This window comes from Engystomops pustulosus, chromosome 8 (genome assembly GCF_040894005.1).
Source record: "Engystomops pustulosus chromosome 8, aEngPut4.maternal, whole genome shotgun sequence".
Taxonomy (NCBI): Eukaryota; Metazoa; Chordata; class Amphibia; order Anura; family Leptodactylidae; genus Engystomops; species Engystomops pustulosus.
This window is the reverse complement of record NC_092418.1, coordinates 110,864,876-110,885,276: the sequence shown is the minus strand read 5'-3', so window position 1 is coordinate 110,885,276 and position 20,401 is coordinate 110,864,876. Positions and strand designations below refer to the sequence as shown.

The 20,401-nt window shown below is 42.6% G+C and overlaps 1 protein-coding gene across 6 annotated transcripts in view; it reads right to left on the bottom strand.

Annotated features, from left to right (window-relative positions):
* LRP1B (LDL receptor related protein 1B) overlaps nt 1-20,401 on the bottom strand; it is a 1,123,330-nt gene that overhangs the window by 44,370 nt on the left and 1,058,559 nt on the right. For all 6 annotated transcript variants that reach the window (XM_072122223.1, XM_072122226.1, XM_072122225.1 and 3 more), the window contains exons 76-83: nt 17,084-17,203; nt 15,282-15,523; nt 14,355-14,578; nt 12,868-12,974; nt 10,228-10,344; nt 8,588-8,761; nt 7,681-7,806; nt 6,285-6,449 (exon numbers count right to left, since the gene is read on the bottom strand). In XM_072122223.1, the coding sequence (XP_071978324.1) occupies nt 6,285-6,449; nt 7,681-7,806; nt 8,588-8,761; nt 10,228-10,344; nt 12,868-12,974; nt 14,355-14,578; nt 15,282-15,523; nt 17,084-17,203 (1,275 nt within the window). The remainder of the gene's footprint in view (nt 1-6,284; nt 6,450-7,680; nt 7,807-8,587; nt 8,762-10,227; nt 10,345-12,867; nt 12,975-14,354; nt 14,579-15,281; nt 15,524-17,083; nt 17,204-20,401) is intronic.

Below are 20,401 nucleotides of genomic sequence, written 5' to 3'. Positions count from 1 at the left end.
TGTATTATCTCTGTACTGTGACAACGCTGTGTGTATTATCCCTGTACTGTAACATCACTGTGTGTATTATCTATGTACTGTGACATCACTGTGTGTATTATCCCTGTACTGTAACATCACTGTGTGTATTATCTCTGTACTGTGACATCGCTGTGTGTATTATCCCTGTACTGTGACATCACTGTGTGTATTATCCCTGTACTGTGACATCACTGTGTGTATTATCCCTGTACTGTGACATCACTGTGTGTATTATCCCTGTACTGTGACATCACTGTGTGTATTATCTCTGTATTGTGACATCACTGTGTGTATTATCCCTGTACTGTGACATCACTGTGTGCATTATCTCTGTACTGTGACATCACTGTGTGTATTATCCTTGTACTGTGACATCACTGTGTGTATTATCCTTGTACTGTGACATCACTGTGTGTATTATCCCTGTACTGTGACATCACTGTGTGTATTATCTCTGTACTGTGACATCACTGTGTGTATTATCCCTGTACTGTGACATCACTGTGTGTATTATCCCTGTACTGTGACATCACTGTGTGTATTATCCCTGTACTGTGACATCACTGTGTGTATTATCCCTGTACTGTGACATCACTGTGTGTATTATCTCTGTACTGTGACATCACTGTGTGTATTATCCCTGTACTGTAACATCACTGTGTGTATTATCTCTGTACTGTGACATCACTGTGTGTATTACCCCTGTACTGTGACATCACTGTGTGTATTATCCCTGTACTGTGACATCACTGTGTGTACTATCCCTGTACTGTGACATCACTGTGTATATTATTCCTGTACTGTGACATCACTGTGTGTATTATCTCAGTACACTACATGCCCCTGTACAGTAGCATCACGGAGCATATTCAGCTCTGCTACATGTCTCTATTATCTGAGATCTTTCCGCGCTGGATGTGTCCGGGCTGTGAATTTATATTCTTGTGTTGTTGATTAATCGCTGATGAATTGTGTCTGACAGGTTTATAATCTCCGTCACCTCCAGCCTCGTCGTATTCCTGGGCCGCAGGCGATAGAAGAGTAAACAGAATTATTCACTTACTCAAATGCAAATTGATTTTTGTAATAATAAACATTCAATCTACGAGGTTTGTTTTGTCCAATCAGAGTCTGAGATATGTAAACGCTTCTGTTATAGATGCAAATTTCTATACATGGTAATTGATTTGCGTCTTATGGAAGATAAACACTTATTACAAATTATTTATTATAGAAAGGGATTAACCCCTAAACTACTGTCATGTGGGGCTCATTATACACATCCCACCAATACCATTCATCCATTTAAAGGCAACTTCATAAAAACCTGCTGTACCCCTGCCCAGACGCCGGAACCCTCATTATTGTCTGCTCCAAACCTTCCCCATTACTATAGGATAATCCTTTGATCCCTGTATGAGGCGCATGTGCAATAGAAAATGTAGCAAAGTGAGCCGCGCATGCGCAGATCAGCCCGGGTTTGTCATGTTTCAAGGCTTTTTTCTAGTGTTGGACATTGATTTTTGGGAAATACGTCTGTAGGGAACACTAGAGAGACTATCTACAAAAAGAAGCTTTATCATCACAAGAGAAGCAGAGCTCCGAGACAACTTTCTATTTAAAAGGGAACCTGTCAGCAGAAAGCGACCTAATAAACCACTTTTAGTTTGCTGTGAAGAGTATGGCCCTGATACTGGCATCATCCAAAAATGTTACTTTGAAGTGAGATGTAAATTGCTTCTATAAAGTCAAGGAGGTAGAGAGCTCAGTGCTGAAGTCAAGCTCTCCCCTCCCTAGAATTGCCCCTTTGCTGTAATTATCATCCCTGTGTTGGGGGACATCAGTAAGTGGCTCTCCTGACGTCTGAAAAATGATGTCACAGGGGGCGTTCTAAGGTCTGGAGAGCTTGACTTCAGTACTAAACTCTCTGCCTCTGTGACTCTATACCACTAATTTATATCTCACTTCAAAGTTGCTTTTTCAGTGTTATACCATTACACTGGTCCATGAAGGAAACATGATCTGTAAGGTTTTAGCTGACTGTAACCCTTTAAAGACACACATGCACAGTAGAACCACTGGGTCAAGGTTTATTGGAATTGTCCCGGAATTAACTTTGAGTCCTGCCATCATTTAAAATTCCAGGACAACCCCTTTAATAGAACATAATGGGGCACATTTACTTACCCGGCACAGTCGCGATCCCGTGGCGCGTTGTCCGACGAGGATTTGGGTTCTGCCGGGATTCACTAAGATCGTGCGCCCGAGTTCCACCAGGTGTCGCTGCTGTGCCGAGGTCCGCCGGAGTTCACCTTCTTCTTCCTTGTGCATGTAAGTGCTGATCTTGTGATACAAATTGGTTTTTAAATTCTGTGTTTTTTCCGAATCCGTTGGGTTGTCCGACGGCCACGCCCCTGATTCCTGTCGCTGTAAAGCCGGCGCCAATGCGGCACAATCCGATTGCATGCACCAAAAACACCAGGGCAATTCAGCTAGAAACGGCGCAAAAAGGAAATATTTGGGAAAACCTGACGGAATCGCGGTCCGTGGGCCCTTAGTAAATGTGCCCCAATATAATATTTGCTGGGGCCCATGTAATGAATTGTTGTATTTGGATATACAAATATTCCATGGGACCCCTGGGACTTTATGTATAGATAGGAACACGGCTTTTATATAAGGGACATGGATTTACAAGAAGTCGATTGAAATATCTTCGGTCTGCGTCCTCCGTTAATGCCTGACACGGCGTCTTGGTCCTGAGTGACTGTGCGGTAAGACACATGACATATCACTTGTATAACAACAGAGTCTAGAAACTCGTGGACCATGAAGCCCGACTAGTAGCATTAATCCTGCATTATTCATGATGTAAAGTCTCTGTCTGTTTGTGATTCATACGCCTGTCATAATTTGTCACCAGTGCGTTGTGCGGCCATAAAAAACCCCTCCCCACCACCTGTTATCTCAGTCCCTCAAAGTAATTCCCTCTTACTATACATCTGGAGCCGGAGCAACTTACACAGATTGCTAGATTAATGCACCGAGCTTCAGGGACATTGGAATATTGTATTTATACAATGTATCGCTTAAAGGGAACCTGTCATCAGAGATTAGACATAAAGCATCACCGGAATCTTATACAGTGAGGTCCACGTTTTCCGCATTTCCCAGTGTTGTTGTAGCTTTAATTAAAGTAACGATCATTCCATATGCAAATGAATCTCATACAGTCACGGAGGAATGTAGCTGGTCACAAAAGTCACGCTCTCCCTGCCTCAACAAGCCTCCTCTACTGATTTCTGCCTCTCCTGTAGTCCTGCTCTGTTCCCAGTTCAGAGCAAAGTATATGCACTCGGGTGTTGGGGCACATGTGCACATACCCCTACTCTATTCCCATGGGGAGGCATTCGACATCGAACATAGAAGCAAACATCAAAGAGAATGTGGAAAAGCCAGCCAATTCATACTGAGATGTGCTGCGCATGCGCAAGACGACATGAATGATGGAGAGAGATGTCGCTCAAAGTAAAAATGTCAGTGATAGAGGAGAAATCGTGTTGGGAGTCAAGAGAATCAAGCCTGTATGGTATTTATTGGTGCTGCTTGAGTGAACAAGAGTGGTTTGCTGTAGTAACCAGCTAAAGTATACCGAAATGTACAGTGCATGCGCAAGGTTACATGAGAGATAGAAAGGGGGAATTGTGTTGGGGTCTAGAGAGTCAAGAGACTTTATGGCATTCATGTGGGATTTGTCATCACTCACCTCTCCAGGACTTCTCCCTGGACTATCAGACTAAGACCCTACCTTCAAAATTGCTATTAAAACCCATCTCTTTAGGCAGAACTATCACTGCATGCAACTTCAACTCTCTCTTTACTAACCCATCCTGTGTCCTCCTGGTGGATGCTTTCTGGGAAAACACCAGATACCGAGCTCCAGGCTTCTCACCAGTCCTATTGACCTTGGACTGAATATAAGATGGTGGCGGATGGCTGGTTTAAGCAGCAGCACCTTTATTTATTAAATAATTTTTATTCCATTCCCTTATGGCTGGACCATTATACAATTTCTTAAACCTCTTGTGTCCCCCCCTCATCCTCAGAGACTATAAGCTCTTGTGTCACCCCCACATCCTCATAGACTGTAAGCTCTTGTGTCACCCCCTCATCCTCATAGACTGTAAGCTCTTGTGTCACCCCCTCATCCTCATAGACTGTAAGCTCTTGTGTCACCCCCTCATCCTCATAGACTGTAAGCTCTTGTATCACCCCCTCATCCTCATAGACTGTAAGCTCTTGTGTCACCCCTCATCCTCATAGTCTGTAAGCTCTTGTGTCACCCCTCATCCTCATAGACTGTAAGCTCTTGTCTCACCCCCTCATCCTCAGAGACTATAAGCTCTTGTGTCACCCCCTCATCCTCATAGACTGTAAGCTCTTGTGTCACCCCTTCATCCTCATAGACTGTAAGCTCTTGTGTCCCCCTCATCCTCTTAGAGTGTAAGCTCTTGTGTTCCCCCTCATCCTCATAGACTGTAAGCTCTTGTGTCACCCCTCATCCTCATAGACTGTAAGCTCTTGTGTCACCCCCACATCCTCATAGACTGTAAGCTCTTGTGTCACCTCCTCATCCTCATAGACTGTAAGCTCTTGTGTCATCCCCTCATCCTCATAGACTATAAGCTCTTGTGTCACCCCTCATCCTCATAGACTGTAAGCTCTTGTGTCACCCCTCATCCTCATAGTCTGTAAGCTCTTGTGTCACCCCCTCATCCTCATAGACTGTAAGCTCTTGTGTCACCTCCTCATCCTCATAGACTGTGAGCTCTTGTGTCACCCCTCATCCTCATAGACTGTAAGCTCTTGTGTCACCCCCTCATCCTCATAGACTGTAAGCTCTTGTGTCACACCCTCATCCTCATAGACTGTAAGCTCTTGTGTCACCTCCTAATCCTCAGAGACTGTAAGCTCTTGTGTCACCGCCTCATCCTCATAGACTGTAAGCTCTTGTGTCACCTCCTCATCCTCATAGACCAGTGATGGCTAACCTATGGCACTGGTGCCCGAGGTGGCACTCGGAGCCCTTTCTGTGGGCACTCAGGCCATCACCAGAGATGACTCCAGGTATCTTCCTGCAGTCCCAGACAGCCCAGGACTTGCTGTGCACAGAGCTATTTTATAGTGACAGCTCTACCTTGGACCATTTCCTGCTTTATTGGTGCCTTAGTTGCTGGTATCAATGAAAACTGTGACAGAGAAGAGAGTGTAAATCACAAATTAAATTTCTGTGTTGGCACTTTGTGATAAATAAGCGGGTCTTTGTTGTCTATGTTGTAGTTTGGGCACTCGGTCTCTAAAAGGTTCGCCATCACTGTCATAGACTGTAAGCTCTTGTGTCACCCCTCATCCTCATAGACTGTAAGCTCTTGTGTCCTCCCTTCATCCTTATAGACTGTAAGCTCTTGTGTCACCTCCTCATCCTCATAGACTGTAAGCTCTTGTGTCACCTCCTCATCCTCATAGACTGTAAGCTCTTGTGTCACCGCCTCATCCTCATAGACTGTAAGCTCTTGTGTCACCGCCTCATCCTCATAGACTGTAAGCTCTTGTGTCACCGCCTCATCCTCATAGACTGTAAGCTCTTGTGTCACCGCCTCAACCTCATAGACTGTAAGCTCTTGTGTCACCCCTCATCCTCATAGACTGTAAGCTCTTGTGTCACCCCCTCATCCTCATAGACTGTAAGCTCTTTTGTCACCCCTCATCCTCATAGACTGTAAGCTCTTGTGTCCTCCCCTCATCCTCATAGATTGTAAGCTCTTGTGTCACCCCTCAAGGCAGACCCTCAAGCAGAGACACGAATCATCATGGAGAAGCCGCGATGGGGGGTAGGGGGGGGGTTGTTGAACACCAAATTCTCTCCATGATCATTTTTAGATTTATTTGCAACAACTGTGAAATGAGAAGAACATGGGCTGGAAGCCGATTGGTTACATTGTAAGGTGCCAGTTGTTGGTGTTAATCTCCGATAAAAGGTTCCCTTTGAGGATGAGAGCAGAGAACATAAAGTCAAGTTTGTCATTTTTGATGTCAAGTGCTGATTCCCCCGCACCGGCATCAAGAAAAAACATTCTTATGATGTAATTGGAAATTTATTTGGATTAATCATCGGGAGCAAATAAAATCACAGAAGTGAGAACAACAAGTACACAGAGAGGATGAGGCTCGAGGACAAGTCGTGTTTAATTATCAATATTTACCCAGAGCCGACGCCGTACAAGTCCCTCCGTTCAAGCAGTAATTACTACAGTGGTTCATTTCACATCTTTCTCCCGAGAAACTGGGCCAGCAGTGGCATCGCAGATCGCCCTTCTCATTTATAATGCATCGGCCTCCATTTTCACAAGTCAGTTTGCATAAGTCATCTAGCAGGTAACAAAGAAAATAGATATGAGAAAATGTTCTGTGCAAGGCATGATGGGAAACCTGGAGAAATCTGCAGAGCACATCGGAGTTATATCAGACGGTAAGGCTGGAAATACAGATTCAGCTTTACTGCAGCCTTAGAGAGGACCTTTCACCAGCTCCACCAACTATGACTCTTGGCTTCCCTAATCGAGCTTTGTTCCACTGATTCTGGCACAGTCGGGAAGTTTTTCATGAGTACTGATGAGCAGATCCAGGTGGATTTGGGTCCAGTGAGTGAGGCCAAACCTGGACCAAAAGTCTGGGTTGGTACTCCACAATCTGGCAAATCCGCCGGTGGCTTTTAAAATGGGTTCACTCGTTAACCGTTACCTGCCACAGGTAAAGCCGGACATATGTGCTGCCATTTTTCCTGGGATCTCGCTGCTCTCTGTGACCAGATTATGCCGCTCTCCTGGTGGCTTTGCCCACGACATGTAAGGGAGAACAATGGTGGTGCCAGCTGAACTTCTTATTTAAGACCACATTCTTGTCTGGGGACCCAAACCCGGAATATTCTTGATGGACAGGTCCACTCATTACTAGCATTCACCATTACCCAGCGACCAGTGTCTTGTTTTGTTTTGGCTCTACTGTTACATGGGCCTTCTACAGACTCTACCATCAAAATAAAACATGATAAACCAGGGACATTCATAGATTTAGGTAAGTTAAAACACTTCATTTTGATGGTAGATTTCCTTTAATTAGCACAATTTCAGCTTAGATTCATATGTTAGCTAGGCTTTCTTTTGTCAGATGGGAGGCCCCTAGGTCACATGCACATGACTTTATATGACGTCCATGAGATAGCTGCAAAAACGGCGGTCAGCTCATGGATACGATATAGGTGTATTGTGCAAAAACGGCAGCCATCGCACGGACACCATATAGGTCTATTGTGCACAGGCACGGGGCGCCTGCCTGTTTTTGCTCAGCTCCACCTACCCGAAAATAGTCAGCAATCCCTGCTTTTTTGCACAAATTCATCCACACAAGGCCTTAGCTGGAGCACAAACCCTGAACCCGAATTTCTAACCTTTTGAATGTCGAAGATGTCTCTTAGTAACTATTAGGAGAGGTATGGCGCTGTGCACCCCATCTTAATTTTACACAGGAATTAATCTCCAGGAATTGCCCACAAGACTGAATATCAAGCTCCAGAACGTAGGGAAACTACCGAGTCCTTACCTGCATAATTTTGGTCAGAACATGTTCCGTTTACAAGCACTTTTCCTTCTGGACAACCACAGGTCGCCCCCGTAGGACTGAGCAGACAGATGTATTCACATTTCAGATCTAGGCAAGGATTGGGCACTGCCAGGAGAGAAGACACACGTGCAGTTATATATAATAAGATGTTGTAGGGCTGGGAAAAAACTAAATACAATCCACTCCAAAATTCTGAGCTTAATCCCAGATCGGCAAATGTCTACCAATGACGGAGTTTCCAGTTTTTGACATCTTAAAGGCTCACCAGCATTTTATTGGACAGTTTATACATGAATCATACATCCTTTCTTTTTGTCAAAGATCTTTTCAAAGAAAATACAAATTAGCTATTTATGCAAATTGACTTTTCAGTGTATTGGGGCAGGGCCATGCTGCCGGTGCACCTGTCATCCGGTGAATTTGGTGTTTGTCGATACCGAGCTCCACCTTCATTACACAATGATTGACATCTTCCATAGCAATAAGGCATAGGAAGAAAATAGCAGATATGGCTCCAATTTCTCCAAATTAATGGATTTGTGCACAATGAGCTTGTATCATTACGCATGGCTGGAGGGGAAGGTTTTTCTTCTATTTTCCCCCTTATTTAAAAGTTTTAACTGGAACAAGTCATACAACAAACTCCATGACATTTCCTCTATGAATATACTCCTACACTCTATGACTATTATACACTTCTAAGAGTAACCAAGGATAGAAAATTGTACAACTAAAAGCCAAAAAGTTTCATGCTGCCACTGGAGTCAATTGATCTTTTTGTTCGAAATGTCACAGCTCTGAACAGGACCGGTCACAACGACCCTTGAATCTTGACCTTAAACATCACTTTACATTACAAAAACATTCTTTACATTACAAAACTTACGGTAAGGCTGCTTATAGTGATGCGCGATTAAGACACTTTTTGCTTTTTCCACATTTAAGTTGAGATACTCCATCGAGCCGTTCCCAAACTTCTGTATCCTGAAGACACCGTTTTTAAGACCAGCTCCATAAATGTAATCCTCAAATATGTCTATTCTGTGAGGGTACATCAGTCCTTAGGGAGAAGAGGAGAAATAAGTCAGCCACCAGAGCTGTTTATTAGGAACATAAACACGGACAGGGTTCTGAGCAGAATATAATGGATGCCGATGTTTGTTCAAATGTTTTACAACTCGCCCGTCACTCCATTGTGTTTTATGGCCTCCTAAGAATAAGCTGCATCAGATGTTAAGACCTCCAGGGTCCATGATTATTCTACATTTCCTAAACTCAAAAATTGTTTTGAGCTCAAGTATGAAAATGTAGGTAAATGTGATAATAAGCAAATATATCATATTATACTTTATTAAAGAAAGAATCTAAAAAAACATTGAAATTATTCGCTGGCACAAAAGGAGAGGAACAAATGTTGGTGACCTTTTGGGCCATGAATATACAAAGAAACAGCAGCCAATGTTTATCTGGTGGATTTTGTCTTACTCTACAAAGAGGAAATCCTTTGCATCCGTTGTATTTGGTACTACTTGGAATTGTAGAGAATATTTGTTGTCCAAATATAGTTAAAGAAAATCTACCGTCAAAATCCATCCTGATAAACCAGGGACACTAATTCATAGATCCAGGTACAGTGACTGTGACTTTAATATAATCTTCTAATATTTGTTATCCTCCATCTTTATAAAATCAACTTTTAAAATTGTGCTGATGAGTCAGAATGAGTCTGCATTACCATTTATCTTCCATACTGCAGCTTCCCAGACTGTAACACTGTCTCCCCTCCCACTGCTCTTTTAGCACTACCCCTTCAACTAGTGGCAGGGTGAAGAACTTGTTCACAGTGTTACATTCTGAGAAGCTACAGCTACTCCCCAGAGCCCTTCTGACTCATTAGCATCATTGTAAAAGTTGATTGTAGAAGGAAGGAGGCCATGGATAACACATATAACAGTGATGGCGATCCTTTTGGAGACAGAGTGCCCAAGCTACAACCAAAACCCACTTGTATGTCGCAAAGTGCCAACATGACAATTTAAGCAGTAACTTATTGATCCCTGCTCAATCGCAGGTTTTAATCGTATTGGCGTCCTGAGTTCACCAATACAATAGAAAGATGATGGAGAAATTTGGATTGAAGCTTCCCTCCATGGTCCCCTGAAGAGGAAGAATCAGGGGACCCAGAGCAGGAGCTCCAATGACAATCCATCTCTATCCACACCTTTGGATACTTCAGGCAGCCTAGGGTGTCGCTTTAAAAAAGGGCTGTGCACGTCCTGGGCTGTCTTGGACCACAGGAGGAAGCCTTGAGTCCTATCTGGCTAACTCTGTGTTGGGGTGAAGGCCTAGGTGCCTACAGAAAGGGCTCTGAGTGCCACCTCTGGCACCCGTGCCATTGGTTCGCCACCACTGGCATATAAGAAGATTCCCACAGCCACTGTGCCTGGATCTATGAGTAATGTCCCTGGTTTATCAGGCCGCATCCTTTAACTGTGAAGTTTTTCTGCAGATTTTAATCATACTTACCATGCTTACTTCTGACAACCGTGGCCAAATCGGATCCGTCTAGCCGCACCGTGCCGATGACAGACAGTTCAAAGTCCGCCCAGTAAAGTCGTTGGCCGAAATGATCAACAACAAGACCTGAATGCAAAGAGATGAGAATTTTTTTAAAATTCTTCAAACTTTTTGGAGGCTCTTTGTATGTATCACATGGAAACAAAATAATTACTCAGAAGAGAACAAATTTATGGGAGGGAAAATGTATTCCAGGTCACAGCAGGTTGTTTGCTATCCGTTAAGTTATGCACATTGCTCCACACTTGGCTGCATCATCCGAGCTTGTTGAGCAGCAAATTGCATTTGTTTTATTTTTTCTGCTCTGAAAGAATTTTTTCCCTTGATCTGCTTGGAAATCCGGTGAACGTCGGCCTCTTAATAATAAAACACAAGCTGTTCGTATTCTCTGAGATTTGAACGTTGCAAGGAGGACGGCGAGAAGCGAAGCTGTGTGTTCAGAAACTTAAAGCCATCGCACTTCCTAATAATGGCTTTATCTGAAATAAATTCTTGTGGATCAACTTGTAGCCTGCCGCGATTTACAAGAAACATCACACTCTGTCGGAAAGTGTCAGAACATGAAAGTTTATGCCCGTTCCGTGCAGCGGAAAATTACAAGATTATTCTAAATTACTACTACAAACATAGTTCCTGCCATGTACAACTTAAATAATGGAGGATTTTAAGCCACACCTCCAATAAATCTGGAGACGGCCACATCAGCACATTTTTGAACGCCGTCATAGAAGTCATTAGCTACTTGTGCACCATACTGCAACAAGGTGGATCCAAGGTCCAATTATTCCATCAGGGTGCTAAAACAATTGATGATGTTTGTATCCCAGAAACATTGGGACAGATTTACTTACTCAGTCCAGTCGCGATCCCGCGTTGTGTTGTCCGACGAGGATTTGGGGCCGGTGCAATTCACTAAGGTCGTGTGTCCAATTTCTTGCAAGTGTCACCTTCTTTTTCCTGGTTGCATGTATGTGCTTGATCTTGCGACACATTTCGTTTTTTAAATTCCACGTTTTTTCCGAATCCGTCGGGTTGTCCGACGGCAACGCCCCCGATTACCGTTGCATGCAAGCCGGTGCCGATGCACCACAATCCGATCATGTGCGCCAAAAACCAGAGACAATTCAGGGCAAAACGGCGCAAAACTGAAATATTCAGGAAAACCTGGCGGAATCGAGGACCAGTACAGGATAAGTAATGTCATGTATGTACACAGTGACTGCACCAGCAGCAGCATAGTGAGTGCAGCTCTGGAGTATAATAAAGGATGTAACTCAGGATCAGTACAGGATAAGTAATGTCATGTATGTACACAGTGACTGCACCAGCAGCAGAATAGTGAGTGCAGCTCTGGGGTATAATACAGGATGTAACTCAGGATCAGTACAGGATAAGTAATGTCATGTATGTACACAGTGACTGCACCAGCAGAATAGTGAGTGCAGCTCTGGGGTATAATACTTGATGTAACTCAGGATCAGTACAGGATAAGTAATGTCATGTATGTACACAGTGACTGCACCAGCAGCAGAATAGTGAGTGCAGCTCTCGGGTATAATACAGGATGTAACTCAGGATCAGTACAGGATAAGTAATGTCATGTATGTACACAGTGACTGCACCAGCAGCAGAATAGTGAGTGCAGCTCTGGAGTATAATACAGGATGTAACTCAGGATCAGTACAGGATAAGTAATGTCATGTATGTACACAGTGACTGCACCAGCAGCAGAATAGTGAGTGCAGCTCTCGGGTATAATACAGGATGTAACTCAGGATCAGTACAGGATAAGTAATGTCATGTATGTACACAGTGACTGCAGCAGAATAGTGAGTGCAGCTCTGGAGTATAACAAAGCAGCAATTAAATTCATGTAATATAAGTACACATATGATGGTAGGTTCAGGGTCTGTGATCCAAAATCTTTAGCATATTACTGTATCCCCTGCTGTGGCATAGTGACTATTAGGCTTTTTTTAAAGAACAGGAGCTCAGGTGCAAGTGTAGAATTTTCATCCCCTTCAGTATCGGATACAAAAAGACTTTGTTCCCATGACTTCTGCTCCATAGAGCACTTACTACACTCTACAAAATACACAATATTTGACTTATTGTTTGGCTTCCCTGTATACTTTCCGGTTGCTCTATCCTTATATTTGATGGTTTTGATCAGACCGGGTTATCCTGGGACTTGAGTCAATCAGACATCACTCCAGGAAACCAATAACCTGAAACTATTGTCAGCAAGAAACGGCAATTGTCATAATCCTAAGATGCACTTGATTTCAATTCTATAAACTGCAGGTGATTACCTGGACTCTCAGGTCTGGGCCAATCTGCACCATGAGAGTCTACAATGTAATAACCGTCGGGAGCCGACTTCAAGGGAACATTCCCAGTGTCCTACGAAATTTTTGTTCCATATAATGTAGTTTCATCCAAAAAATAATTTATAGTATTAAGTAAAAACTCACAATGATAAAATAAGATTATAGGAACAAAATAATAATCATAATAATATGCTGCCGCCTCAACGTCAAGTATAACAGATTTCTGCAGAAGGAATTTCTGTTTGATTGAATGTGATACCTGTTGGTCTTTGTAAGTTTTTCTGCACCAGAACTCTTCTTAAAGTTCCGTCCATGGCCGACTCTTCGATATGGGATCGGTCTCCAATGACAGTCCAGTACATCATTCTGATAACATAAAAAAGATGATAAAATTAGGGTAGTCAATAACATCTACATTTTAAGGGAAAAGATGGACGAATTAGGAATATGTATGACACGAAAACGTTGCCCACTAATCGAGCCATGAGAATGAATGGGACTATGCTATTAGACCAAACAAAATGGCCTCCTTATTTTAGAGTCGGCGGGACCTATCGGTGAAACACCATTGGTTAGACAATAAAATGTTTTTTTTTCCATCTCAAAAAGTTACATATATTGGTGGTCTCCTAAAGAGAACACCTGACTTACAGACAACCCTAGTTACAAACGGATCTCCGGATGTTGATAATTTGCCGTACTTTATTCCCAGCCTACAATAATCAGCGATAACAGTTATTAAAGGCGTCCCAAAGAAGCTTTATTGTTAATCCTGTTTCTTTTGACAACCCAACAATTTTAAAATTCAATTGTCACAGAGACCAAAAAAATTCTGGCTGTGGTTACAATTATAAAATATACAGTTCCGACTTACATACAAATTCAACTTAAGAACAAACCTACAGAACCTATCTTTTACATAACCCGGGGTCCGACTGTATTGCCAAGACACGGCATGACATCACAATGAGCGAGTGTCCACTCCCTAAGAAAGACCAGGCTGAAGTGAAAAGAGCCAGTAAAATCTAAGTGGAGTGCGGTGCTACATAGCGATCAATGATCAATAGGCAATGAAAATACAGTTCCATTAATAGTCTAGTGGTCATACAGGGGTACTGCAGCTCAGCCACAGTGACTGCATAGTGTAAGGAGCTATGATGTGCTTCTTGCCTATTGTTACGCACACTAACTAAGTTGTCTTGGTGTTGGGTGTCAGAACCCATCGATATTTATCAATATTTAAAGATTGGACAACCCCTTTAACTCTTTCACAGATTGTACAATTTAGATTTGGCAATGCTTGTGTCTTTATCGGGAAGTATTACTACTGCATTATACCTTTCAATTGAAATTTACAAACAATGCGGCCCAAGAAGGCTTAATTCGGTTCCACCAAATTGGTAATGATCTGTAAGGACGAAGCAATCTTGATGGTTAAATGACCATCACAGGTCCAGCTGCTGTAACTGCTATCTTTTCATATTTCTGGTTGGAGGAAAATATGAGTGGGTGCCACCAGAACCTTCATCAATGACTCCGGGAGGATGTTTAAGCCCTGAGTTCCACCTGACAATGTGACTACATTGAAGGGGTGAAATAGTTGAGTGTAAATCAGACCTCCGAGTGACTGGTGGGGGGTCTCTCTATTGTGCGTCAAAGGGGCAAATATGTATCCCCTTCTCTCTAGGGGTAAATGTTTACTGTGGGACAAGTCCTTGGTTTATTTACCCCACATGTATAACCTACCCTTTTTTGGGATTTACAGCGATTGCATAAGGTTCTCCCGCTATATTGGTAAGGAGTCGTGTACAGTTTGGTCCATTTATTTGACCAACGTTGATGGAGTATCTCAGGCTTGCCCAGTGAGTGGTATAATAGCTGAACCAGTGCATGCGGGAGTGGTCCGTCCAGTAGATATTTCCGGTTACCCAGTCCACAGCGATATCCCTTGGTCTTTTAAATTCGGGGCACTGAAAGACAAATCACCAAGTTGACACTTTTTATTTGAATCGTTCTCGGAGAAAGTCCACATTATTTGTTCAGGCAAAAATTTGGTAAGAATCATTGAAGACCTGATGGACTTTCGAGGGATTGTAGGCACAGCCAAAATCCATAGGTGCAGCTGACTTTGCTCTTTTGTATATGTACACCTCAAAGGGAATCTATTATCAGGAAGGTAATTTTTACTTGATGACAGTTACCAATAGCTCATTGTGTGTTGATTAAAAAAAAAATGCCTTTGTCGTGCATCTGAATAATTCACACTTCTCAATGGTTACTTTAACATTATCTGTCTCCTTGCCAGCAGCCTGTAGTGAGTCCTTGGGGTCGGGAAGTAGTTCAAATGAGAATTGCTTGCGGTGGTGATCTGATGTAAGTAGGGACAAGGATGAGGAAAGGGCAGAAACAAGGGTGAGGAGGAAAGAGGCATTGAGAAGATGACTCATGCCATTTGCACTTGCCCCGGGACTCATCATACACTACTGGCAGGGAGCCAGATAATGTTATAGAAAAAATTAAGATGCATTGGAATTATTCAGATTCACCACAAAGGCATTTTTAAATCAAGATGTCATTGGCTATTGGAACCTGTCTTGATTAAAAAATGACCTTCCTGATGACAGACTCTGGTTAATTCATTAATTGCAACCCACGTCTCAATAAGGAACTTACTACTAATCCACTTCGGGTTTCTTTTCCTCCTCTACCATGAAATGTATTGTAGAAAATCCCTCCTGGGTTGAATTGTGTGCTCCATATAATCATATTGCCTTGCAGATACATGTCCATCCCTGTGATTCGAGAGTTGTGCGCTATACGAGATATCTGCTGATGCTCCATGTTGTAGCCAAAGGGAAATCTGAAAGCGAGGACCTCAGTGTCATTGGCGACATAGAGTATTTGTTCTTCTGTGTCTGAAATAATAACAGATATCATAATTTTACAATTATTACATTTATCCGGAAGAATGGTCTGCACATGAGGAATTATTACAAACTAGAAGTGGTCATGAAAAGGGGAACTGTAGTAGCCCCTTAGGTCGTGGAAAAAAGAGCTTCCCGGTTGGAGACTATGCTAGTAAAGACCCCTTTGCAGGTGTGTGGAGACTTACACTGGCCACTATAATATTATTTAATCCCTTTACGTTGGAGCCTATTTTCGTCCCTTTTTCTGTGTGCAGAGCTGTGTGAGGGCTTAATTTCCGCGCAACAAATTGTACTTCTCAGTGACATTATTTATTATTCCATACCATGTACTGGGAAGCTGGAAACAAATCCAAATGTGGTGATTAAACTGGTGAAAATACGCATGACTTTTTTGTGGGCTTAGTTTTTACGGCTTTCACTTTGCGCTCCAAACGATACACCTACTTTATTCTTCAGTTCGGTCCAATCGCGGTTATACCTAATTTATATAGGTTTTATTGTATTTTAATACTTTTTTAAAAAAACGAAAACAACTTTTTTCATACTGGAGCTGTGTAAGACGTCATTTTTTGTGAGATAATTTTTTTCATTGCTACCATTTGCAGGATGGTACAACCTTTTGATCACTTTTTATAAAAAAAAAAATTTGAAGTGAAGTTAAATGGCATAAAAGTGGTGTTTCGGACACCTCTTTTGGGCACTATATTACCTTATTACCCCGGGAATAACCGTTTTTATATTTTGTTAGATTCTGTATTTTGGGACGCAATGATACCTAACATGTTTGTGGTCTTTACTGTTTATTTTTATATTAGCTTTAGGGAAAGGGGGGAGTCATTTGAATGTTGAATTTTTAAACTTATTTATTTTTTACTATTTTTTTAGACCCTCTAGGGTACTTTAACCCTAGACAGTCTGGTTGTTCCTGCTATAGTATATGTAAAAAGTATATGGCATTTTTGCACCAGATTCATTACAATGTGCCTTCTGCAGAAACCATACAGCCTCGGGTCTTACGAAGACCCAAGGCTGTCATGGCAAATAATCGCCACTCCCCGATGACAATACTGGAAGCGACTATCGAAAACAAGATGGCGGCACAAACCCTACATCTGTATTACTAAGGCTCATCCCATGAGTCCTCTTCATTTATCATTCACTGCTCCGGGCCGTACTATTACAGTGCAGAGTGCGAAGAGGTTAACCAAATCTACTAGACCAGTGGGAAGTCCTCCATAACTGAGGTAACCACCAGTTACCACCATGTGAGACCTGGCTTTAGTAAATAGGGCGAGCCGAGGCAGAGAAGGTATGGTATATCCCCCAATTGTATTGCCATGAAACAAAGTGGAAGAACATTTGATTAAGTTATTTTTCCATTCCACAAAAATAAATATTGACATTATTTTTTCACATATTCATGCACATTCTATGTATCCATAATAACATGATCTGTATACCACAGAGGTGCACCACACATTTGCATGGAAAAACTGTTGGGGCGGATGATGAGATGGATAAAATGTTCTTCAAATGACTGGAAATGACCTTTTATTGTGCATCCGTTGTCTCTTTCTATAAAGTTTCTGTCGCAGGAGCACCGGTAGGACCCCTTCAGGTTGGCACAATGGTGGGAACAGCTCCCGAGGAGTAAACACTCATTGACATCTATAAGAGGAGAAATACAATAACTTTTAAATAGAAAAAAAGTGACTATACATTTGTTTTAAACTTCTTAATCCCTTTAAGAAAGGGTCTAGAGAATAACAGTCCTGTTGACCCCACGCACACAGAGTGATTGACAGAGAGAGTCCGGATTACCCTGCTCATACATAGATAAAGGTGGACCTTAGAATCACTTTGCCTATTGGACCCAAAAAAGCGGATCAGGACTTTTTCCAAACAAATGCTTGGAAAAAACCCCATGAATTACAACTCTTTGAAAAGCTCATGAGATACAGTAACGCTTCTCCAGACTCGGAACATCATGCAACACGTTCTTGGAGAGAAAAGAAGAAACATTGCTTCCGATGGCTGTAAAGACCTTTCTGAGAAATCATCTCTGGCATTGGCTCCAGAAATATTATCTCCCATCCCACAGGATACTTGGAAGAGAATGTTCCTTTTTAATCCTGCGTATCACTAATCCGCGATGAATACATGACAACTTTTGTGTGGTGCAGAGAAAAAAAGACACGGGATGACAATAGTTACATATAAGGGATGGGACATTGATTTCTTTCAAAGAACTTCATGTAACTTAAAGGGAAGGTGTCAGGTATTACAGCATATGAAACAGAATTATTCCCCCACCACCAGACAGTTATTGTCAGTGAGAGTCCTGATTACCCCACCTCCATAAACAGTTATGGGCAGTGAGAGTCTTAATTACCCTGCCCACACATAGTGAAGGAAAATGAGAGTCCTGACCATTTCACCCACACACAGTGATTGACAGTGAGTTTTCTGATTACTTAGCGGCCACACAGTGATTGACAGTGAGTTTTCTGATTACTCTGCGGCCACACAGTGATTGACAGTGAGAGTCCTGATTACTCTGCCCCCACACAGTGATTGCCAGTGAGAGTCCTGATTATCCCGCCCACACACAGTGATTGACAGAGAGAGTCCTGATGACCCTGCCCCCATACAGTGATTGACAGTGAGAGTCCTGATTACTCTGCTCCCACACAGTGATTGACAATGAGAGTCCTGATTATTCTGCCCCCACACAGTGATTGACATTGAGAGTCCTGATTATCCCGCCCACACACAGTGATTGACAGAGAGAGTCCTGATGACCCCGCCCCCACACAGTGATTGACAGTGAGAGTCCTGATTACTCTGCCCCCACACAGTGATTGACAGTGTGTGTCCTGATTACTCTGCAACCACACAGTGATTGACAGTGAGAGTCCTGATTACTCTGCCCCTACACAGTGATTGACAGTGAGAGTCCTGATTATCCCGCCCACACACAGTGATTGACAGTGAGAGTCCTGATTACCCCACTCACATACAGTGATTGACAGTGAGAGTCCTGATTACTTTGCCCCCACACAGTGATTGACAGTGAGAGTCCTGATTAGTCTGCCCCCACACAGTGATTGACAGTGAGTGTCCTGATTACTCTGCCCCCACACAGTGATTGACAGTGAGAGTCCTGATTACTCTGCCCCCACACAGTGATTGACAGTGAGGGTCCTGATTACCCCGCCCACACACAGTGATTGACAGTGAGAGTCCTGATTACCCCACCCACACACAGTGATTGAAAGCAGGAGTCCTGAATACCCCACCCACACACAGTGATTGACAGTGAGAGTCCTGATTACTTTGCCCCCATACAGTGATTGACAGTGAGAGTCCTGATTACTTCGCCCACACATGGTGATTGACAGCGAGAGTCTTGATTACTCCGCCCACACATGGTGATTGACAGTGAGAGTCCTGACTACTCCACCCACACACAGTGATTGATAGTGAGAGTCCTGACTACCCTACCAATTCACAGTTATTCACAGTATATTTACACAATCATATTTGGTGAGTAGCCCATTGTTAACATCTCCATACCAATCCATGGTAACCAACCATTATTACCCTCTAAGCACTTTCATTCTCTCCCACCTTGCTAATAGCAGAGTACAGCTGATTTCCGCAATATTGACTCTTTTTCCAATTACGCCTGCTAGTTTTGCTTTATATCAGCCAAAATGAATTAGTGCCACGTAAAAGCTATCATTACCATGCTCTCGATTATGGTGATCCCTATGGTGAGGGACAGGTCAGATTTGCATTTCCACTATGGATCTTTGTGTCATGGAAATGACTTAGCTAGAACCTCCACTTAGATATACAATCAGTCAGGACGCCAGGTCCATTCTTCTTCTATGGCACGTGGCTGACTGTTCTCGTGGTCAGTGACACTACAACAAGCAACTTCCTACAGAATATATTTAGATGAATATGATATAGAGCTGAATATCTCTGTGTTTAAAATGGCTCCAACTAGCGTCTGACTCCATCTTCATCCATGATTAGTAATCTAGCTTGGTCATGCTTCGCACTCATGGGAAACTTCATGGAAAAAGCTAACCACAGACAATGTAGACACAGAAAAAGAGAAACTACTATAACCAGATGTTTTTCATGTTCTGAACTTGTTGCTGAAGGTCAAATGGTGGACTGGATCCTACGTATTGCAAAGTTTTACTGTTAGGGCCACCCCTTCATGCCTGGCTTCCTACACAGAGGGTTTTTTTCAGGTTTTTAGTTCAAAACTATTGTAGAAAAATGCTAAAAAGAAAGTCCGGCATAACCTATGGGTAAAATTCAACAAATTTTTAGGATATTGATGTTTGTCTATCCTATAGGACTGGAATAACAAACGGAACTAATGTCCAAAAACATCAACAATCCACAATAAATATCTAAAAATGCTTTAAAGGGGTTCGCAACTTTTCAAAAAATCTCTTCCATTAGACATGTCTCTGCATGTATATGCACCTGTGTCTTTGCCTCCTTTGAGAGTTTCACCCTTTCCCTGTTCTCACCATGCTGCCCTCTGCATATACACACAACTTCCTCTCTCACTGTTCTAGGCCATCCTCATAGCGTCACCTACTTTGTCTCTCTCTTACAGTCCGTGTAATTGACAAGTACAGGAAGATGGGAGGGAAGGCAGAATGAGTAATAATCTGCTGCTGTAGCTTCTCCTATTCAACAGAGCTCAGACATGTCAACAAGGAAGCACAGAGAGTCTGCTCACAGTACAAAAGTAAGTAGCAGGACTGCTGAATCACTTGATGAAAATTCAGGGATTAGGCAGTAAAGGCACATGGACAACTTATGTAATAGAGTGAC